We start from the raw sequence: 23,333 nt of genomic DNA, 5'->3' as shown, positions 1-23,333 counted from the left end.
AACACAGTGTGGCTCTGTCATTTAGCAGGAGCTAGAGAAATGATTTTTTCTGGGGTTTTTCTCTGCACAAAAATAATTCACTAGTTGTAAACTACTGAAGTTAATACTGCCATGTCAAATACTCTCTTAAGCATGAAATCTCAGCAGAGCAGAGGAAGATTGTTTTGCAACATTACAGCCTTTTCAGCCTGTTCTCTTCATGACCTCTAAACATCTGAAAGGAAATGGCCACTCTGATTATCACTTGCTGTCCTCCCTCCTTGTGCAGTTTCAGGGGTTTTTTTCCCTTTATGAGAACAGGGGGGTACTCTGGGCTTCTGTTTTAAAGTAGAACACAAGGTATCTGTGGTCCTTAAGTCCTTTAGTGTTGTACAAGTTGAAGGAAAGAAGCTTTTGTGTAGGCAAAGCTCTGATTTTTTTAAAGTAAAGTATCTATTGCTCCTTTAGGGAAGGAATGTTCACTTGGTGTCTGAACTGACTGCTGGACTAGTGCACGTACAGATTCACCAGTCTTTGAGCTATTCTGTAGCTTTCAAGCAAAGAAAATAATGTTAGATGTAGGAAAAAGTACACTTCATTTGTCTGAGAGATTTTGAATTAGGTTTCCTGGTGTTCATAGAATTATCCAGCAGCCATGCCATCCCAAGCTATTTTTATTGTTTAATGAAAACTGAAAGAGCACAAAATGCCATGCAATCAAAATGTTATTTCTGTAATTAAAAATTGTAAGCTAGTTCTTTTTTATGAAACAGTTAGCTAGCTCTTCATCATGTGCTTTTGCTTTTGTCTAACCTACTTGATTTTCAAAGTCGAGATCCCAGATGAAGCAAGCAGTTGTTTCATTTTGCAAGAAAAGTCAAGGAGCACATTAACAGGGCTAAATCCTGAAATTCATACAAGATTTAGAGTTTCTACTCAGACAGCAGTCCTGTTGATTTCACCAAGAATTGGCTTGTACAGTGAATGACTTAAGACCCAAAAACAGCCTATGGAGCTTGGCTCAGGAAGAGTTTGGGCTGACTAAATACCAAGGAACAACTGAGAAAAATATGAAGATTTTGTTCCTATGCAGTTCTCAAAATTGATAGGAAATTACTTCAACAAAATGTTTTTGTCCTTATTTGCCTCTGGTTAAAGCCAACAGTGTGCTCAGTGCTTTGTAAGAGGTGGAGTGCAGATAGTCTTCTAAGCTTCCAGAGCTGACCTCCAATTGTTCCAGGGAAGGTTTAGATTGGATATTAGGTGAAAATTATTCACTGAAAGCATGAACCACCGGAACAGACTGCCCAAGGAAGTGGTAGAATCACTATTCATCAAAGTGTTTGTAAACATGTGGATGTGGCACTTAGTGACATGGCTTAGAAGTAAACATGGAAGTCCTAGGTGAAAGGTTGGACTCACTGATCTTAGAGGTCATTTTCAGCCTTAATAATTCTCTGTTTCTGTAGTCCGTAGCTCTGCTCACCTTAAATTTTTACCTCACTTGCCTTACTCAACCCTGATTCCTGTTCCCAGTCTGTAGTGTAGAGGTCTCTCAAATCCAGCATGCAGCGGCTGGGATGACCAGCTCTGCCTCCTGGTTCCTGTGAGCCGTCTCTCTGTTGAGCCTGGTTAACACATAACACATCCCTTCTCTTCACCTGCCTTCCTAGTCCAGCTGCTGGAAGGTTTCTGTTTGTTCCCACCTGGCATTAGCCCCTGATTGCAGGGGATGAGCAGTGGGGAACTGGAAGCCCCTCCATCTTCCCTGTTCTTTGCATCAGGGATAGGGAGTGCAGGCAATGCCTGAACTCCCCTTTGCTGTCCTTTTCCATGGAGCTTGGCAGCACGATGAGCAAAGCAGTGACGCTCCCACGGCTCCATGAAGTCGGGTCAGCACACCAGCCTGTCATCATGTGTGTCATACTTTGTTGCTGGTGCAAGTCCCCAGCAGATTATTACCTTCCACCCTCAGAGAGGAAGCAACGTGAGTCAGAAAGGATGGTCCATCCTCTTGGAGCAGCGTCTTGCGTTCCACCTCTTGCATCGCTCTGTGCCTACACTTGCAATTCAGTTCTAATAATATTAGGAGTGAATATGTCATGCATGTTACTCAATGAATTAGTCACTAGGAGCATTTTCACATGAAGGATTTCAGAAAAGAAAGTGACAGAAAAAGGAAACATCAATCATACTTTGGTGGTAAGTTGCTAGAGGTACTGTACAATATGTCCCAGCTGACTTCATCACTTTGCCTCCCTCGCAGATAGGACATAATGGGCTTGGGGTTTTTATACCTCCTGTGAATCTAATAATACTACTGACTCTCTCTTATTGTTCGTGGGTTTTTTGTTTTTCTTTTCTTTTAACAGGAAATTCCAATGAACTTTGTTGATCCAAAGGAATATGATATTCCAGGCTTAGTGCGTAAGAATCGCTACAAAACAATTCTCCCAAGTAAGTTTCTGCTTTTTAAGTCACTGAGGCAGAATGGTTTATTCCACATGCTGGAGGGCTTTGCATTTTCCTTTCCAGAGTGCATGAAATGTACTGTCACCACAATATATTGTCCAAAAGCCATGTTTATGGAGCAGCAGCATGGCTTCAAAGCATAAATCAAATTTCCAAAGAGGTAGAGAGCATGAAGAACCAAAATGCTGTTGATCCTCAGGGAAATGTAGGTTTTTTAGTTATTAGAATTGCATCATTTGGTGCTGCTTAAAAGGTGAACCCAAGAACTTGGTTTATTAAGATGTTTGTTATTGATTTCTTTGATTAAATTTCTTTTGAAAGACTAAATTCTAGCAGCATTATTTTCCTGACTGATGTTTTTTCAAATGCAGACTGAGAATATTGGGAACTGGCCTGATGGCATTAAGAGGACACAGAAAATTATTTTTCTTTTCTATTATGCTAGTTTTATTTGTAGGCAGGAGTAGGAGTTTAGAGAAAACAGTTTGGTACAAGTTTTTACTAGTGTCGTCATTTTCCCCTCTCTCATACTTTACGATACTTTGAAAAGTGATACAATTGGATATCATGCCTTTTTTCTTTCCTCTAAGCTGTTGTTGGAAGGTGGTACCATCACTAGAGTAGTCTTTTGAAAAATCCAAAAGGTTCAATGTCAGGTTAACAAATAGAAATGCAGTAAAGTCAAAAATGTCCTCAGCTACACCTAACAGTCAATTAATCCAGATTGAAAATGGCAAAAAGATTCTTTTTATGTCTACCAACTCCAGCAACTGCAGCCTGATCTGTGAGACTATTTTGATGACTTTGTATTCTACCTCAGACCAGAAGTGTAAAAGCATTTAACAGCCTTTCACTATTGCTGCAATAATGTTTGGGGTGATTCATTCAAGTATTAATTTGCTGGTTTTGCTGCAATGGGAAGATTGCAAAAGTGGATATTGATTTCAGATGCCCAAGGTGCCAGATCTCTAAGTGATCTGTATATTCTGAATTTGGTATCTCTTCATCTCAGCCATATGGGTATCTGCCAGCAGCCACTGCTGTCTCTTTGACCTCCTCATCTCAGATAACTCAGATAACTCTTTCACTCTCTAAATGTTAACAACTTTATAACTGGCCTCTTTATGATCTGAGCTTTTTTTTCTGAAAGAACTTTTAGCAACTTTGTCCCTGACTGTGGCCACAGTCAGACCACATGGCTTGATATTGCTGAGAAAGGAGAGGGCTGAGTCTCTTATCCCACTGCCTCCATTTAACAGGGCTTTGTGATGGCAGTAAAGAGGGGTAGAAAGGAGACCTAAACATTCTCTTTACACTTCAAAGCCAAAGATCCCAGAAACCATCAATCTGGTCTGTTTGCGGACAGCATTTCATGCTGCCTCTGTGTTTGTAGTACTGTAAAAATTATTGTGTACTCTGTCCTTAATATGATATTGGGTAAAGCACAATTTTTGCATAAATCTTATTCTGCTTTCTAAGTCAGCTGAAGTATTTTATGAAAAAAGCACCTGTGGTTTGTTTTTGATATTATCTTGGTCATATACACTGTTGCTGTTTGCTGAGGCCTCTGTCAGGAGGATGTTCCTTGTCAATGGTAACAAACTGGGTAGCACTGGTCAAAGTGGATGAATGTTGTGGGGCCTGTGTCAGGTCCCATTAAAATCAGTGAAACAGCCATTGTCTTCAGCAGGAAATGGACTGAACTTGTTAAGTGGAATAATGTTTTCTTTTGTCATCTTATTAGAACAAGAATAATGCTTCATAAACAGCCTCAATGAAGGAGTCTCAAGTACTGAAGAGACTTAAAATGCAAGAGACTGTTAATATTCTTTAATTTCTCTATAACCATTATATTTGTTAATAGCACATCTTGGAGTGTGGTTCATTGCAAGATGAAACTGGGAAGGAGTTATTGTCATCTGGCTTGCCTGTGTGCAAGAAATGCATGTTTATGTTTTGGTAGAAAAGCTCTTCACTATCATTTCACAAACAATATTCTAATGTCTTTGAAGCCAGAATGAGTCTGTTGACCTAACAGATTGAGAAATAATTTCCTGTAGCAGAAAACTGCTTTTCCAGAGTCATGCTGAGACACTGACTCAGGACCAATTAAGGCAGGCTTCAGAGAGTAGGTGAAACTGTCAGAAGGCTGCAAATTATCCCAACCATCCTTTCCCTTTTTTAATGGTCTTAGCATGGGGGTTTTCTAAGGCCACTCACATCTGCTGTGATGGCCATGAATGCATGTAAATATCTTGCTCTACTAAATAATCTTGTGTGTCTCCTTCCTCTGATAAACTATTCCATATCTCCTTACACCTTTCAGATCCTCACAGCAGAGTGTGCCTTACCTCAGCTGATCAGGACGACCCCCTCAGCTCTTACATCAATGCTAACTACATCAGGGTAAGAGCTCCATAGCCCAGTGTGTCTGCCCAGCCTCTGTCAGCCACTGTTAATGTAAACAGAATTGCAACACACACTGGCCTTTAAAAGCATCCTAGCTGATCTGATTGCTCTTCTCTCCTGCTTACCTTAGCTGAAACCCCAATTTCAAAGTGCACCTGTACAGATTCAGACCAGACAGAAACATACTTCTACAGTTCTTGATGCAAAATTCCTTGTCAGCTGGCCTAACCAAGGCACTGGATAATCAGCCTGAATAAGGCTCATGACCTGGCCAGAGTCACCTCAAGTCTGTAGGACACTCTTTTCTGGACTTATGTGAGTCTGTACTGTGCCTTTGCTCCATGTACACCTGTGCAGGAAAGCGATGGAGAGGAGAGATAGTGCCACACAGTCAGCATTTCATCCAGGATAGCTCTCTGGTTTTTTAACCTTGAAGGTTATGGTGGACATCCCTGTTAAAACTGATCTCTTGTTCTTTTGTTGGCAGGGCTATGGAGGAGAGGAAAAGGTATATATTGCTACTCAGGGACCGATAGTTAATACTGTCACTGACTTCTGGAGAATGGTGTGGCAGGAGCGTTCTCCCATCATTGTCATGATTACCAATATAGAAGAGATGAACGAGGTAATGCTGTTACATCCAGTCTATATTTTTATCTCTACTCCAGCAGTTATTTTCGGCTTAGACACTAACCCAGCAAACAGAAGTTAGTTCAGTGGCCTGTGCAATCAGAGCCAGCATTAAATTCTTCAGGCTCAGAGAAGATGTGGGCTTCTCTTTCACTTCAGTTTACTGTGAGTCCTGTTTTGCTGTCTGATTTCTCCTACTGTTGGTTTTGCCATTTTCCTTTCCCAGCTGACCTGAAACCCCTCCTAACCCAGCTCTATTTGCAGGCAGCCTTTGAAGTTCTTTCTGAAGCAATCAAAAGCAATAGTACCCCATAACTGCTAAGGCTGAATATCTTTAATCAGTAGAGTTGCTGCTGCTTTATCTTGCATTTATTATGATTTGATGTCTACATGCACATCTCATTGAGGAAGTACCTGATTTCTGTATGATAATGAACAACTAGAACTGACTTGGATATTGAGGACCTTCCCCTGAAAGTCAAGGGAATGCTTATGAAATACTGAAATTAAGATGCTGAAATTTTCTATTTGCCACCTACCATAAATTAAACTGTAGTGATGTTTGTGCTAATCCACTTCAAGTGAATTCTTCCTTTTTTTTGCAGTTTATAATACTGCAGCCCTCCAGCTGTTCATTACTTACCTGCTGAAATCTTCCCCCCGCAGCAGAGTTGCCAGAACTTTGTGCCTGGGCTTCAGCTCACAGACAGGTAGCTGAGCTCACATCTGCCTTTACTGGCAGTGTAAGATGTGAGAAAGTGGTCTGGGCATGTGTTGGGCTCTGCATCCTCCCCCACCACTAAGCAGCAAGGCTAGGTAGAGATATCCAAATGTTGTTTCTTAAGCTGCAGCACCATTGTATGTCAGGCTTGTCCTTGAGAACAGATTAGTAATTTAGGTTAGAGATTTTTGTTTGGAGAAGAAGCTTTAGATGCTAAGAAGGCAAAGAATATGGGCAAACATCCAGCATACAGACGGAGTTGTAGCTTATCTGCTAGCTGAAAGCTTAGTGCCCATAATCATGCATGTGCAGAAACCTTTGCTTTTCACAGATATAAAATAAATATGTTCATGTATTTTTTTCAACTTAATTGAAAAAAAGATATGAACAAGACTGACACAGAATTATGATGCTTTGCAAGTTAAAAATGGTCATTTATTACATCTGGCTCATTAGAAATGTCCTGTCAAGGATTGCTAAAAACAATGCAAAATATGAAGAGTATGTTGCTGATCTGAATGCTTTGTTTTCACTCAAGTTTTGAATTTGCACCTGCCTGTATCTGAGCAGCAGCACTGAAGCAATAACTTGCTCATTAATCAAAGTTGCCATTTTCTGGCATATACAACATTAAAATGTCGTAACATAGTTTGTACCCCAGAATCCTTTGCAGACTTTGAGGTTTAAAGAAGATGCAGAGGAAATTCTGGTCCTGAATGACATATCTGAAATGCTCTTCAACTATAGTTTTCATAACAAGACTGTATAACAGGAAGGCAAAATAACCTTTATGTCTGGATTGCCTCCTACCTGCACTGACCAAGTGTTTCAACCCTCCTGTCAGTCTTGGAAGCAGCGCACTGCAGTGCTGATGCACTATAGAACTGGTGCTTGCTACAGCCTGTATATCACAACAGAGCTGCTGAGTCTTTCCTGATACATTTTTTGTCAAAAATGTATTGATGTCAGCAATATCAGCCATAAATACAAGGTCCTTTCATGCAAACATCTTCTATACTCACTCCATTTATCTGCAACACTTCTATTAATAGATGAATAGCAGGACTCAAAGTACATAGATTCAAACCCAAAAGTTTTGTTCAGCAATGATGCTAGTAAGAGAGACTTTGTGTTCTTTCTCAGTGCAATGGCTTCACTAATGTGAGGATTAAAAGCTCTGCACCTCAGCCCTCTGTCACTTCTAATCTGAATTGACAGGCAGCCCCCAGAAATGAGTGGGCACTCTTACTCCACTCCTTTAAGCAGAGCAGTGTCTGTGCTATTGATAGCTGGTAGCACTCTCGACAATTTTTGCAGTGGATTCTGCAGTTTATGAGTAGACGAAGAAAAAACACAATCTGCATAAATAACTTTACAGAGACACAGTGGGCCACACTCCCAGTGGGTTATTAACTGATGTACTGTGCAGATGGAACAACTCTGATTCTCCCACACAAAAATTTTGACTCAGTAACTTTGCAGGGTACTTTTCTGTTGTTAGTCTTTCTGCTCAAGTGGAATTACGTTTGGTGAGGGAGAGAAAAATCATTCAACTTGTTTCCTGTAAGATTGTATACAGCTATGTAAAAGAGAAATTTTACAAGCATCATCTTTACTGAGGTTTGTTGAGTAGCAGATACCTGCTCCCCTGTGATAATGAAATAACTTCTTGCATTATCACAAGGGAGCCTTTTTCTCAGCCTCTGCCTGATTCGTGTCATTCCTTGTCCATCAACTAATTTGTGCACCACATTGAAATGCCTGCCTCTGCCTTTGCATATTGATTAATTTAGAGAAACTAATTACAAAACAAATCTCTTTTAGCCCTCCTTCCAGGATCAGAGGGACCTACAAATTTGCACTGGCTCATCTCTAGTGTATCAGTACCACAGAGTAGATCTGCAAATGGACTGTAGTTTCTGTGTTTCCAAGTGTCAGGTTGTGCTGGCTGTATCTCTTACTGGCTTTTGGCAAAATCAAATGTAGTAGTCCAATCTCTCTCACAGCCTTTTACTTCCCTATCTTTGAAAGATTCTCACTGACAATTTTAAGTGGATTTTGGTGCATAATCTATTTTCCCAAGCATCCCCAGTCATGTTATTTTGTGCAAAAACATATGCAAATTATCATTTTATATTTAGAGAGCATTGAGCCATTATAAAAAATAGAAAAGCTGTATTTTGTGTTTCTACATCAGTATATATGAAGCACAGATATATTGGTAACTAGTGTATATTATACTAATCATTATTATCTCAAGATTAATTTAAAACACAAGCACATTGCCACCAGCCTCTCTAATGAACCTTCAAAATGCACATCAGTTGCATAAAGATAAATAAGGATGTGTGTATTTAAAAGCATTGGTTAGTAATTACTTGATTTGTGCATTTTTAATCAAGCAATCAGGCTATTATGGATTCAGCAAAAATCAACTGAAATGTGGTCCCTGTTTAGTAAGTGAAAGCTTGTACTTATTATAGAAACAAAATTTATTCATATTCATCTATGCATGTGCTATATTCAATTTCAGAGGAGAAAGAAACCAAGCCTCCCTTGACACCTGCTTAACTGGATTTGTTTTATATTGCACACAGAAATGCACAGAATATTGGCCAGAGGAACAGGTCACCTATGAAGGAATAGAAATCACAGTTAACAGAGTCATACAAGCAGACGATTACCGTTTAAGGCTCATCACCCTAAAGGTAAATAATTCCAATGTACTTACAGTAGCTTAGCTGTCTAAACCTATGAATGCAGATGTTCAAGGGGAGTTGTGTAGAAAGCTTCTGCACAGTGTGGTGCTGGACAAATACCACTTTTCATTACTGAAGTCATTGTAGCTTTGCCCAGTTCACCAACATGAAAGTTACAGGAAAAGCAGCAGTCAGAGGTTTAGGCTGCATGTGTATAGTCTGAAAGTCACCAGGACAGTTGTAATAGTATGGGGTTCACTGGGTAAGAAATCAGTGACTCATTCTGTGCCTTTGTCCTCCAGGTTCATTGATCATTGTGAATGAAATGTCAGCTCACAGAGAGCGTCTTGCTTTGCAAGTGTAGTTTCATATACCAGTAACCATTCTATCATCTTGTGGATAGAAAGTTTCAGTACTGGTTTAATTTTTTAAGAACTTACATACTACTTATTCGAAAGTACCAAAGTCCTATTTTACAACTCTTTCCATTGCTAAGTTCTGGACTATCAAGCTACGTGTTTTAGTAACAGTCTGTTTACATAAACTTCATACGTCTTTCATCTGCCGGATTTACCCCAACCTCAGTATAACACAACAATTTCTTTCCAAGCTGGAAAAACTCTTCTTTTATCCAACCAGTTTCAAGTCTCTTCAGCCATATGCTAATGGGCAGAAAGCCAGCATATGACATCCCATGTCTGGATTCAGAGTGTAGAAAGTCTGTCACTCATGCTTTTGGCAAAGGCAGCAAGGAGAAAATTGCGCTCCATGACAAGTGGGAAGTGAAGAATATCTACATGTTGCAGGGTTGCAGCTCATCTGGTTTTGCTTTTCAGTTAGACAGTGGTTTTGTTTTCAGTACTAGTGGGTCAATATCTCTTCCCTCCACCTTCAAATGTCAGGATGTGAATTGCTGAGTTCTAGAGCTGAAAGAAAGATTCCATTTAAGTTACCTTTCCCTAGAGCTGTACATTTGCCATTTAATGGCAATAGTTGAGCAGCAGTTCTGAACCATGCATACATTGACTTGGTAGTGAAAACTGGACAAGCCATGAATTGACTTAAGTTTGCCCTTAAACAGGAGTGTTCAGAAATACATGATTACTGCATGCTTTACAGAGTGGGCTGTCATTTTTTTCTCCGTATAGGGGACAAGATATGTCAGGTTTTGGGAATTTAGGAAAAGCTCAGGCTATAGGCAAGACTTGTTTTCTGTTCTCAGAGAGAGCTGCTAGTGTCTAGCCACTGAGTCATGATTTCAGCTACAGAATACGTGCTGTAGACTTCAAACTGTCTATTAAATCTTGCTTCCTCCTAGCTGTTCCCAAGTCTTCTCAGTCCCAAGGAACCATCAATAGAGAATATTTTGTTCAAGTCAAAGCAGAAGTGTACAGAACCACAGAAGTCAGGGTGCTCCAAGCAGAAGCATAAAACTTTTAACACAGCAGACAAAACTAAAGGCATCCAGAGTTCATCACTAGAACTCTGTATGTTTTCTGTTGCTGTCAACTAAATGATTTATGTAGTGATTCATGTTTTCCTTCAGATGACTTTTACTTTTCTGTCAGTGTTATTGACAGCATTTTTATTATAATTTTTCACAACTGAGTTAAGAATTGAGTGTTCATAACTTCTGTGACTCACACATAGTCACACATTCAAAAGCAACTGCGTTTCAGAGCAGTGTTGATCTGATTTACTGTAGTGAGTTTGAGTGCTATTCATGATAACTAGTTGTGCTCTCTTAAACAAAGTATTTTCTCCCTAGGATAAATAACCTAAGGCCAGACTCTGTGCTATGATAGTAAGAGTCTCTGTTCCTGAAGTGAGCTAGACACAGCCTTAAGGATCCTGTGGCTGTGCTTCAGTGAGCACTTTAAACCCAGTGTAAGATGGAACAACGTCTCAATGAAGCTGAGCCTCCCTTGTCCAGCTCCCTTGTTCTGATCCTTGAGCCATCTCCCATGTGCCCTCACAAGTGTTTGTGATTGTGTGCCAAGCTAAAGGGAGAAACTGATTGATCCATCTGAAAATTAATCCATCTCAAGAAAGGAAAACAATTTAACATGATTGCTTTCCCAATCTAGTTCACTGTGAAGCTGTGCAAAAGCTCTGTCATCCAGAGAAGAGTGGAAAATGCACAACCACAGAGCATTCAGTGACTGACAAGCACAGGGAGGGACTTGGGAGTATGTGACAAACTGTTTTCAGATTTTTGTGCCTTGTTCTTCAGAAAGAGTTATATTTGTCTTTCTTTTTTTTCTCTCTTCAACTCATCCAGCCATGGTTTGAAGGGAGGGTTGTGGAAGCTAACACTTTTGTTCTTGGACCTTTTGCAAACATTTACTTTGCCCTGTGCCAGCTGGCTTGTGCAGTGGCAGCAAGGGTAAGGCCAGTTCCCTGGGCACCATGTTACTATTTTGCACCTTTAGAAATCAGACAGAAGGATTTCACTCTGAACACACAAAATCAGAAGCTCACAGCGCTACTTGGCACTCCAAAAAGGAAACAGCACATTTGCTATATTCATAACCATGCTGAGACAGAGAATCAGAATTTGTGTCTCTCAAAAAGATCTGGACTGCAACTAGATACAATTCCCACCTTCCATACTGCCTCTGACTTTCTCACCGTGTCTAAGAGAAGAGTAGAATTGACAGGAGACTGATATAAGTCTGTCTGTCAGAAGAGATAGAAAAATAAGCTCCCATCTCTCTCCCTCATCTATTTATCTAGCTATCAGAGACAGAGATATGGCTCCTGGCTCTCTGTCTGTCAAATACATTATGAAAGCAATTATGTCACAAGCACAGCTCTGGCTTTGCTGAATGAATCTGTCAAGAGGGAACAGACCACCTGGAGTGTTTTGCACACAGCTCTTGGCACTAAAAGAGCAGAATACTTTGTGGGGGGGGAATTTTTTTGTGTTTTTTTTGTTTTGTTTTGGTTTTTTTGTAAGGCAGTTTGCTGAAGTGCAGTCGTAATATTGGAAGTCCAGATTTCTGTGTTGTGTGGCTTCCCATTTGGATTTCTATTCCATTTAGTATTCACATAATGGTTGGGGTTGGAAGGGACCAGATCATCTGGTCCAACCTGCCTGCTACAGCAAGTTCCCCTAAAGCAGGTTCTATGTGCTTGTGTCCAGGTGAGTCATGAATATCCCAGAGACAAAGACTCCACAAACTCTCTGGGCAATATGTTTCAGTGCTCTATCACCCTCAAAAACTTTTTCCTTGTATTCAGATGGAACTTTCTGTGCATCAGTTTGTGCCCCTTGCCCTTGTCCTGTAGCCAAGCCCTACTGAAAAGCCCCATCTTCTTGACACCCTCCCTTCAGATACCTACAGATTTTGATAAGGGCCCCTCTCAGTTGTGTCTCCTCCAAGTTAAATAGGCCCAGCTCCTTCTAAGTGAGGTCCTCCAGTGTCCTATCATCTTCATGGCTCTCCACTGGACCCTCTGAAGTAGTGCTTTGTCTCTCCTGAGCTGGGGAGCCCACAACTGGACACAGCACCCCAGGTGAGTGGAGTGCCCCCTCTCTAGGGCTGAGGAGAGAGGCAGGATCACCACTCACAATGTGAAAACTCTGCTTTTCTTAATGTACCGTGGGATACCTTTGGCCTCCTTGGCCACAAGGGCACTGCTGGCTTGTGGACAGCTTGTTGTTCACCAGGTCCTTTCTCCACAAGGCTGCTTTCCAGCTGGTCAGCCCCCACACTGTACTGATGCCTGGGGTTATTCTTCTCCATATGCAGGACCTGTACTTTCTGTGTTGAACTTCATCAGTTCCTCTCTGTCCAGCTCTCCAGCCTGCCCAGGTCTCATGGAATGGCAGCACTGCTTTCTGGTGTGTCAGCCGCTCTTCCTACTTTTGTGTCATCATCAGGAAAAGTATACTGAGGGTGTTTTCTGCCCCTTCATCCAGGTCATTGATGAGTAAACTGAACAGTGCTGAGCTGAGTACTGATCTCAGGGGAAGGCCACTGGCTATGGGCCTTCAACTGGGTTCTTGGCTGCAGATCACGGTTTTTGGACCCATTCAGCCAGTTCTCAATACATCTCACTGTCCACTCATCTAATCTATGCTTCCTGAGCTTACCTCATGAGGAGATTATGGGAGACAGGGTGAAAAGCCCTGCTTTTTAGAAGTCAAGATAGACAATATTCCTGTTCTCCTATCATCCACCCAGCGAGCCATACTGTCATATGAACCTTTCAAGCTGGTCAAGCATGATTTCCCCCTGGAAAATCCATAATGAATAATTCAGATAACCTTCTTCCATGTGTTTAGAGGTGATATGCAGGGTGAGGTATTTAATTGCCTTTTTAGGGTGGAACTGAGGCTGACTGGTGTGTAGCTGCCTGGGTCCTCCCTCTTGCTGTCTTTTTGAAAACTGGAGTGGCATTGGCTTTCATTCAGTCTTCAGGCATCTCTCCTGTTCTCCATGATCTTTCCAAGATAATGGAGAGTGACTTAGCAGTAACATCTGGCTGCTCCCTCAGCACTCATGGGTAGATCCCATTGGAGCCCATGGATTTGTGGGTTTGAGGTTTACCTAAATGCTTTCTAACCCAATGCTCATCAAAAGCAAGTTGGCTTTTTCTCCAGAATTTCTTGCCTTCAAGGTCTGGGATTCTTGAGGCCCAGCATTGGCAATGAAGACTGAAACAAAGAAGGCATTCAGTAATTCTGCCTTTTCTGTATCCTCTACCACCAGGGCTCCTACCTCATTCAGCAGCAGGCCTACATTTCCCCTGCCGTTCCTTTTGCTACTGATGCAACTGAAGAAACCCTTCTTGTTGTACTTCACATCCCGTGCCAGATTTAATTTCAAGTGGCCCTTAATCTTTCTTGTCACGTCTCTGCATACTTTGACAACATTTTTATATTCCTCCCAAGTGCCATGTCCATTTTTCCATATTCCATAGATTTCCTTCTTGTGGTTTGGTTGTTTGGTTTTTTTTTTTTTGCCACAAGCTTCTGGTTCATCCATGCATGGCTCCTGCCCTCTTTGCATGATTTCTTACCCAGAGGGATGCACCAAAAATTGAGCTTGGAGGAGGTGATGCTTGAATATTAATAAGCTGTCTTGGATTCCCTGTCTTCTAGGGCTTTAACTCAAGGGATTCCTGCAATTAAGTCCTTGAAGGAATCAAAGTTAGTTCTTCCAAACTTCAGGCTTGTAATCCTACTTATTGCCCTTGCTCCTTCCATGTAGGATCTTCCACCATCTCTTGGTCACTGCAGTCAAGGCTGCTCCCAACCTTCACGTGCCCAAACATGTACTTAACACAAGGTCACCTCTCCTTGTTGGTTCCTCCACCACCTGTGTCAAAAAGATCACATCAGTGCTCTGCAGCAATCTCCTGGACTCTGTGTGCTCAGCCATCTTCTGTTTCCAGCACATTGGTTCAATCTTAGTCTTACAGGGAAGGCCATGTTTCAGCATCAATTTTACAATGAGAAGTTCTTGTAAAACTTTTGTGGTGTTTGTCTTAACTGAATTGCAGAAAGGAGAAGAGATCAGAAATCTGAAACATTACTGGTACACGTCTTGGCCAGACCAGAAGACACCAGACCAGGCCCCTCCTCTGCTACAGCTAGTACTGGAAGTGGAAGAGGCCATGCAGAGCACAGAGGAGAAGAATGCCCCAGTGATTGTTCACTGCAGGTAAATAAATGTTCTGTCTGAATTCCAAGGGTTTCTTTGCATACAGTGACACAGTGCAGAGACTGCCACACAGGCCATCAGTCACATGTGTGAAATCTTGCCCAACTGCTGCTGAAATGTGCTTGGAACTTCAAAGCTTAGTGGCAATGATTTTCTATTACCAAGTGTTGCATTCAGATACAGACTGAGTCAACCATAGAAGCTGGCAGTGGCTCAGTTACTTGTAAGAATAATTTCATAGCAATAATTCTCTTTGAAGGGCTAGGTTAGTAAAGATTAGCATACATTAGGTGAAATTGAGTACGAAAACACATGCAAGCAGACAAATAATAGCATTAAATTTTAAGCATCAAACCTCCCTGTTTTGTGGAGTCCTTCTTTGCTTTTTTTTTTTTAATAAATCATTATTAGGCCAAAGACAATAATTTAAATATAACACATAAATGAAAGGATGACAAAGCTGGTTACAGCAAGTACTAATCAATAGTCAGGAAATGTATGCAATTGATAGTAAAACTGAAGTGTCAGTAAGAATCCCTGGCAGAGATGAAAGCTTCTTATATGGAAGGAGCAAAATCTTTGCAGTGGCTTATTCCTGATGAAAAAATTGTAATTATCAATCAGAGCAGAATAAAAATAGATGAGGATAGATACTTCTCTTCTGTCCTGAGAAAGAAGTGGGATGATCTACTTATCATTTGTAGATGTGATTAACTGTGTTCTTTTGCACTGTTATGTAGGGAGCGTGTTAAGCATCAGCAACCACTATTGAATCAGATATGCTAGTTGATTTTCACCCCAAGAGTGGTTAAAAGAAGTTGGTTCATGCACTCTAAAACATTAAAGTTTAATACAGATGAATTACAGGTGTTGGAAAGTTGGAGAAGTTCCACGGGTCAAAAAGGAAGCCCTGTTTTGCCAGTGTTTAGGAAGGTTAAATGTGATTACTTGAAAATTACAGTCTGTTCTCAAAACAGTTGTTCCAGGTAAATAGCAGAAAGCCTGATAAGAAATGCAGTTTATCTTGCCAGGGTAATCTTCCATCATTTCAATAACATACATTTTGCCAAATTTATTTTTGTACAGAATATTGCTTAATTTTGCATAATGTTTTCTAGGAAACAGCAGATGGTTGCTCTCCAAAAGCCATAGTAAATGGGTATTATACAATGAGACTGTTTTTAAAGAGCCTCTTGGCAGAAATGGTTGGTAGCCTGGTGTCATCACAGATCCGACTGTAAGCTAATATGGAGTAATCACTATTAAAATGCTTGTGTGATAGCACGTGTCCAGCTTTTCTGCCAGTGTTTTAAAACAGATGTGGAAAAATTTAGGTTAGTTCAGATGAAAATAAGAAATGGTTTGTAAGGAGGTCTTCTTTGTCCATGGAAATTTGTGACTCTAGGAGCTTCTAGGAGCTCTTTGAAGAACTATGGTATCTGCTGCTGGTTACTATGCCACTCTTGCTTTGCATATTTGTTCTGTCTTCTTGCATGGTGTCATCCCCGTGACATTGTAACAATCTGGGGAGAAATTGGGCATTTTTATTTGAAAAAAAAATATACTAAGAGACATGGTGATAGGATTATGACATGTTCTATGTGGATAATGTGCCACCCAATGCTGTCTCAGCTGCTGAGAGACCTGCAGCTTGTCCTGGGACAAGCACTGTTTCTTTTATCTAAAAATGGACATTGTTCCCTCCCTTTGTAAAATACTGAGGTAACTGGATAGTAAACAGTGTCAGGAGTTGTGTGCTGTGATCTGTTTGGTTATGGTAAAGTGGAAGAAGAAGGACTTATGGGCAGCTGTGAACTGTGAGCTCCACTGTTGCTTGAACGTTTCTTGCCAGTGGTTTAGCATTACAATTTTCTCACAATGTAAATGAAAGCAGGATTTCCTGTAGTTGTGTCAAGTAATTATTCCTGAGTATGCTCACTTAATTATTTCATGCATAAGAAGGGTTTCCAGCATTTAGGTGATGAGAAGAATTCACAGCTTCTATTGTACTGTGAAAATAAACTCAGTTCTGGTCAGATACAGAAGAGTTCAGGAAAATTTTAAGAAATTTTTTTGATAGTGAATTTGTTATATTGTGCTCTAATTCAAATTACTAGATTGCAGATCTGATCAGAAAATGACATCACACTTACTATACTTCTGTTAGCTCTAATTATTTATGCAAGAGTTTGGGTTTTTTTATTCTACCTGTGAATGAAAATAGCTTCAAAGATGCTGTTAAAATTGAGAATTTCAAAGTTTGCCTTCAAAGCAAGGCTTGCTGTCCAAATAAATCTTACTAAGAAATGCAGAAACTTTTTTTCGGTGGTTCAGTGAGAGGTTCAACAACCTATTGGGTCAATGAGTCTCCAGTAGTCCATTTTTAGCCCTGTATCTGCAATGTTCACCCTTCTGTGAGTGGTTCACACTTAATCATGTCATCCAACAAAGTTGGTATCTTTTCCTAGTTATGGCTTTCCATCTGGAAGCACCCAGCTGGCAAAGGTCGGAGGGACAAAAGGGATGATGGGGTCTGTGCTGCTTTAGTGACAGTCATTTGACAGGGAAATTCCAAAATCCTTGTGACATCTCCACTGCCTCTCTCTGCTCTTCCCTTCCTCAGTGCAGGCATCGGGAGGACTGGCTGCTTTATTGCCACAAGTGTCTGCTGTAAACAGCTGAAGAACGAGGGCATAGTTGACATTTTGCGAACAACCTGCCAGTTACGGTTAGACAGGTAAGAAAGCCTGCTTCCTTTCCAGAAAAATAAAAAGCAAAAATGGTAATAGTTCCCCTTATTTAAGGAGAAGCAAATAAGGAGAGAGGAAGAACAAACATAAGTAGAGGCCAAGAGAGAACATTGCTCTGACTTGTAATCTTTGCCTGAGCAGTAAACCTTACTGAACAGCCCTAGAGCTGAATTAGCTTCACAGCTGTCCGTCTCCATGAAGCAAGGGGCGACCTTTTACCAGCTGAGGAGTTGACCCCATTTGTTCATACAGCAGCAAAGGCTCAAAGATCTGCTGTACTTTAGTTCAGAGCCACAGGTCATCACTTTTCTCCCAGAAGGAGTAATGAAAATTTATCTCATATAGCTGTGAGCCATTGGAGAAGAGACATTGCCTGGGGAAGGAGAGTGCACAACCTGGAGTGTTTGCAGACATATGAAAGGAGCTGTGAAAATCTCCACAAATTCAATGGTTTCCAGTTAAGCATTTCTTAACGCACCACCTTGAGTTTGATTATTAAGTAAACAGACTTGAATTTTGTACCAGAGATGCTATTTTTCCTCTCCCACTGGTTTCAAGTGCCATCAAAACATGTCTCAGTGCTCTCTCTAATGATAATGATAAATGTAGTCGGGGGAAGAGATGTCACGAAAAACATACCAAGGATTTTTTCTGAGGGAAAAAAAAGAGCCTCAACCCCACGCTGAACTTTATTTCAGAGAAGAAATTATGCTCAGTGGGAGGCAAAAAATGAAATGCTTGCTGCCCCGCTGAGGCTCTGATAGACAGGGACCTGCAGGGGCTTAGAGATTTGGCTGTTTCAGTGGATTCTAGCCCAGACAAGGGAAGGCTTCTTGAGAAAAAGAAAACCAGATTATGAATAGTGAGTGCTGATTATCCATGGTCCAGTTAAATATCTGTCTGAATGTGAAATATCTTGTCTCTGTGACTAATGTTACACAGGAAAATTGCCACGCAAATGAAGGCTGAAGGTGCCTGCTTACAAATATGTGTGATACAGCAGACCAATTGCAAACACTAGCTTTGAAGGGAGAGGGGAACTGGCGGTCACTTTAAGACTCTGAAGAAGGAAAATCATACTTAAAGGACACCACAGGGGAAAAGGAAGACTGCAGGAGCCTCTGTAGCTGCCATGTAGCTCTCAGGAGTGGGATGGAATAGATAAAAGCCATTTAAATGTCATGGGGTAAAATACTGAAGATGGAAAGCAGATCACCATCCTTCCTACAGAAAAGCATGATTTCTTTAAGGACTGAAAAATAGGGCTTGTAGTCTCTTGGAAGTCATGCTGCCACCCACTCTCATTTTCATTAACTCCCCCCAGAATCTCCAGGGGACTTGAGAAGTAGCATGAGAGGTTGAGACAGTGTCCAAGCAGCTGTAAGAGGGAAGACTGTGTCTCCTCTTGCCTGATCATTACTGTCTAGGATGGTAAGGAGTCACCAGGGACTTAGGGAAAGAAGACTGAATGTAGGCCAGAGTAGATGTCTGAAGACCTCCCTGCTTTACACAGAGATAGAAAGGTTGGCTTTAGCCCTGAGAACCACCTTTGAGGTTGCCATGTACCCCTGAGAGAGAACAAAGGGGTTTTTCCCTTCATTCCCTCACAAATCCCTTGGAAAAGTTCTGTGCACTGGGCTTTGCATCAGTGGCCAACAGATGGTCCTAAAATAACCTACTATGACTAAGGAGAGGAAGTAATCATTCCTGCATCCTTCCCACAGTGCTGAGAGACATTTGCTATCATTGCCCACAATGTAACTCAGATTTCAAAGGTTTCTGTGGCAAATAGGGGTGAAAACAAAATTCTGTGCTAAAGCCTGGACAGCAAGCACACGTCATGGTGTGCATATGTGTGACAAGGGAGGAAGCCATCACATAGCAGGAAACTGGATAAAAAGGAAAATAATTTCCTGTGGTCTGAATCTCAGTGGGCACACTGTTGCTTCTGCTGCTACAACTTCAGGGTGCAACCCCACTGTTAATGGAACTTCTTGGGGAGAAATTGTCAGATGTGACTAATATTCCTTGTGTATCGCAGTCTGACATAGATATATTTCAGTGCTGTGTGGAGCACAGAGGGACTCAGAAACAAATCAGCTGTGAGCTTGTATTAAGGAGAGCAGATGGGGAGGAGATGCTCAGCTAGGAATTTATTATTTTTTTTAGAAACACAGTGTGTTTTTCTCACCTTTGCTAGACGATGAGAGGTTAGAGAATAGGTCCCTGCTCTTCCCTGCTCGTTGTTAAGTGTTATTTCAAGCAGCTGCTTAACAAAATAAGTGCAAGGAGCTGAAAGACAAGGTTGTCTTTCCTGCTCATCTCCCCCTTACTGGTATGGCTGCTGTGTGACCCATAATGGCTAAGTTGGACCCCATAGAAAAGGGCTGTCCCCAAGGAGAGAGCTAGCAGTCTGCTACCCATTTGGCTTAGAGGAAGCAGCTTTTCATTCATGTTCTCTGGTGAGGTTTCTAAGGGAATGCACCACATATGCTCTTCCTCAGACTGACACAGTCTGGTTGGCTCCAATCACCCGTGGGTTCCCATGTTCCTCAGCTCCACTTGTCATTTCAGTCTCCTTTTGGCACCATGCTGCTGGGATCTGTGCACCCACACCAGTGCTGGCACAATTCTCTGTACACTTTCTGTGAGCTTCAGATAGAAGTTTTAATTGCCTTCATAAAGGATTGTCAAGAGATCCTATTACTTTTGATGGTACTCTTAGCAAAATTTCAAATGTTAGTAGAATCTGCTTAAAATTAACAACTTCATCCTGATTGGTTTTGTTTATTTCTGTCTCCCCCTGTAGTGCTTATATGTTAGTTAATATGCTACTTGCAGAAATATATAGGGTAATGATGCATGGAAAATCAAACTACTTTCACTTCTGCATGCATTTCCTTTCAGGTTTTCAGTTTTAAAGATAACATTAAAAGCTGAAAAATAAGCTGAACCAAAACAGGCTACTGTGATGAGGGATGTTTTGCTATCAGGGTGTGCATAGCAGTCAACTCAGTTACAAATCTGAACTGTCCTTTCTAAAGTAACATTGCGTGCTCCAAAATCCTGATGGCCATCCCTAGTTTTCTGGCTAACTTGCCAAAAGCTTGATGTGGAGTGGCCCAGAGGAAAGAATCCTCATTGCAGAATGGGTAAACTGCATCAGTTGTCTGGGCTGGTGTGGCTTGGCCTGGCCTGGCCCTCTTTGGTCCCAAATTCAGTCCCTAGTGCAACTGTGAAGTCTTGGATAAGCTGCTTCTCCTCTTTATTCCCCTGCTCCCATCTGTCTGTCTAGGGCTTTGAAGTGGGAATTACTTTTCACAGAAGGGTTCTTGGAATACACGTGCTCAGGTAAGGTAAGAGTAAATGATAATGGTGATGCTTTCCTGGAGGAGAGCGTCTGCCAAGGAAAATAACTGTAAAGCCCATTCTTGTTCTCACTACCTTCTGTTCCTTGCTCAGCAGACACTTTCAAAATTGAGCTGGAGGAAAGGCTTGAAGCTGGTTACTATCAAAGGGCACTTCTCACTCTTTTCAGAAAGTTTTGGAATGGACCTTTGGTGTGGAGCACAAGCTTCATGTTAGCTGTACTATTTCCTCACGTGTTTGCAAGTAATAAGACTGCTCTTTCCCTCCCCTTTTCTTCTTGCCTTTCAGGGGAGGAATGATCCAGACTTGTGAACAGTATCAATTTGTGCATCATGTCATGAGCTTGTACGGAAAGCAGCTTTCTAGAGCAGCAGAAGAATAAGTGTTCATGATATTCCTAAAGGCTAAAGCCAGGAGAACTTTTGACTGCGCTCAGATATATTTCAGATCTGATAAAAGAGACATGGTAACCTGGCTGTCTTAGCTGGAAAGATATTATTTTACTTTGATATTGCTTTTATGCTCTTGTTTGCATTGACATTAAAGAGCTGAGGTACGTCTTGTCTTAAACATACATGACAGGACGTAATCTTCACCAAAAAAGGCTTATTTATACTGTAAATAATTATAGTAGCTTCATTTGTTACAAAAGCAAGAAAAAAAAACCAGAAAAAAATCCACTGTCTTCAGTTTGTTCTTTTTTAAAAGGTCATTGCTAATATATCCAAATACAGTGTGCATCTTTTTGAATTGTCATGCTGAAATGTGCTGTATGTTGACTAAGCTTGAAAGTAAATTTTTGCCTCTTTCTGATTGTTTTTACTTATAAAATTACCGAATACTGTGTGTATCGTAAACCTTCTGAGCCTCTGCATTGAAAGACTCAAGTAGATTTGCATTGAAATGATGTTTCACACATCGTGTTTGCTTGTTTATTTTTTCTAAAGCAGTCCATTACCAGTGTTATCAGAACTAAGGGGGAAACAAGATTTCAGTGACGTGAGTCAAATTCTTGCCTCGAATTCTTACCAGCAGTGTACCCCAGTATCATCACAGTGGGGTGAATCTGAATAGACATTAATCTGAACATATATGCTTTGTGCTTTACCTTTTCTTTGTCAATTTTTGGGCATCTTAGTCATCTGGCAAACAGATTGTATTTCTGCAAATAGTTTCTATTTTTACATAGAATAGAATTTCTCCTGAAATCTGAGATTCAAAATCAGGTGAGACATTTTTTTAGTTCATCTTTATTAAAAATCTAATAATAAAATCACTTTTATTCTATGAATTTATACTTGTTTCAAAGTTTTGAGGGTAACCATATGTCCAGTGCCTATTTAAATTAATGCAAATCCTAAAGGCAGCTTAAAAAAAAAAAAATCAGTGTGAACTTGTTGGCTGCTTTGTGAGAAATTTGCCCTCAAACCAAATTTAGACAATAATTGCCCTGTTCTAACCACTGGTCCAGGCAACAGTATTTCTTTTCCAATAATACAGACTGCTGCCTGTGCTTTTTGGTTTAGACTTCAATCAGGCTGGGAAGATTGTAGCTTATGTTTAATGCTTAGAGGTGAGCACACATTTTAGTGCTTCACTGAGCAGAGAAAAATGGAGGTACAGAGGATCCTTAACATGAAAGATGAGTGTTTTGTGAATAGAAGCTCTGATGACCTACTAAAAATATATATTTGCTTCTCTTTATTTGTAACAATAACCAAAACCCACTGCTTCTATTAGTGCAGAAGATTCTGAGAATTTACTGCACTTCCTAATCAGGAGAAGGTAAAGCAGCTCTCAGAACAATAAGGGCCGATCCTGCTCCCACTGATGTTTTGCCATTGACGTCAGCAGGTGCAGGGTAAGGCCTGAAATGTTACGCCTACAACTTCATCACTGTGGGGAAAAAGTTTCCCAATATTTCAGTACACATCTTTGTGTTTATTCTGTATCCATGAACCTGTAAAAATCCTGTCTGCAGGGTTTGCATGAATGTGTGGCAAAATGTGTTCTCTTTAAACCACTTGATTTTATTGCTGTATTTAAAATATTTCCTTCAGTGAGAAGCTAGCAGAAAGAACTGGCATTCTTTTTTAAAATACTGGTGATAGTCATTAAAGAGAGCAATAAACTTAAGCTTTTGAGCATAACATGACTGTTAGTTTTATGTAAGTCTTGATAGCTATATTCTCTGTGCTACCAACTTCTTCGAAGGGGTAACACTATTCCATTTAAGCACTCCTTTAAAATAACAAAATAACCATTGATATTCTGGTTAATATTGAAAATGGAACCTCCCTGTAAATATTTTTCAGCTTTTCAGTGCCCTTCCATGTCAAAACTGACTCAGTGAATAAAACTACTTGCTCTGTCATCAGCTTCCCATGCATCTGCTAAAGAATATTTGTTGTTTGGAGGGCAGTGTGCATACAGGAGGTAAGTTCAAAATATAAATTGCCTCCTGTATAAGGAGATTTTCTAGAGGAGAATAACTTTATGGTAAGCAAGGTTAAAAGAGCTCTAAGATACTGACCTTGAGGTCCTTGCACAGATCCTCAGCAGGTGTTATTTGGCAGTGCCTCACTGACTTGAGTAGAAGTGAATGATTTACAGCGATGAAGGAAATCTGGCC

At 40.8% G+C, this 23,333-nt stretch overlaps 1 protein-coding gene across 5 annotated transcripts in view; it reads left to right on the top strand.

Annotated features, from left to right (window-relative positions):
- Positions 1–22,851, top strand: part of PTPN5 (protein tyrosine phosphatase non-receptor type 5) — a 77,605-nt gene extending 54,754 nt beyond the window's left edge. For all 5 annotated transcript variants that reach the window (XM_058806713.1, XM_058806716.1, XM_058806712.1 and 2 more), the window contains exons 8-14: positions 2,352–2,436; positions 4,778–4,857; positions 5,348–5,485; positions 8,809–8,919; positions 14,422–14,582; positions 17,206–17,319; positions 20,990–22,851. In XM_058806713.1, the coding sequence (XP_058662696.1) occupies positions 2,352–2,436; positions 4,778–4,857; positions 5,348–5,485; positions 8,809–8,919; positions 14,422–14,582; positions 17,206–17,319; positions 20,990–21,083 (783 nt within the window). In that variant the 3' untranslated portion in view covers positions 21,084–22,851. The remainder of the gene's footprint in view (positions 1–2,351; positions 2,437–4,777; positions 4,858–5,347; positions 5,486–8,808; positions 8,920–14,421; positions 14,583–17,205; positions 17,320–20,989) is intronic.
- The last annotated feature ends 482 nt before the right edge of the window (positions 22,852–23,333 follow it).

The sequence above is a fragment of the Ammospiza caudacuta genome, chromosome 6 (genome assembly GCF_027887145.1).
Source record: "Ammospiza caudacuta isolate bAmmCau1 chromosome 6, bAmmCau1.pri, whole genome shotgun sequence".
NCBI classification, from domain to species: domain Eukaryota; kingdom Metazoa; phylum Chordata; class Aves; order Passeriformes; family Passerellidae; genus Ammospiza; species Ammospiza caudacuta.
Note: the sequence above shows the minus strand (reverse complement) of the source record. Positions and strands in the feature narration are given on the sequence as shown.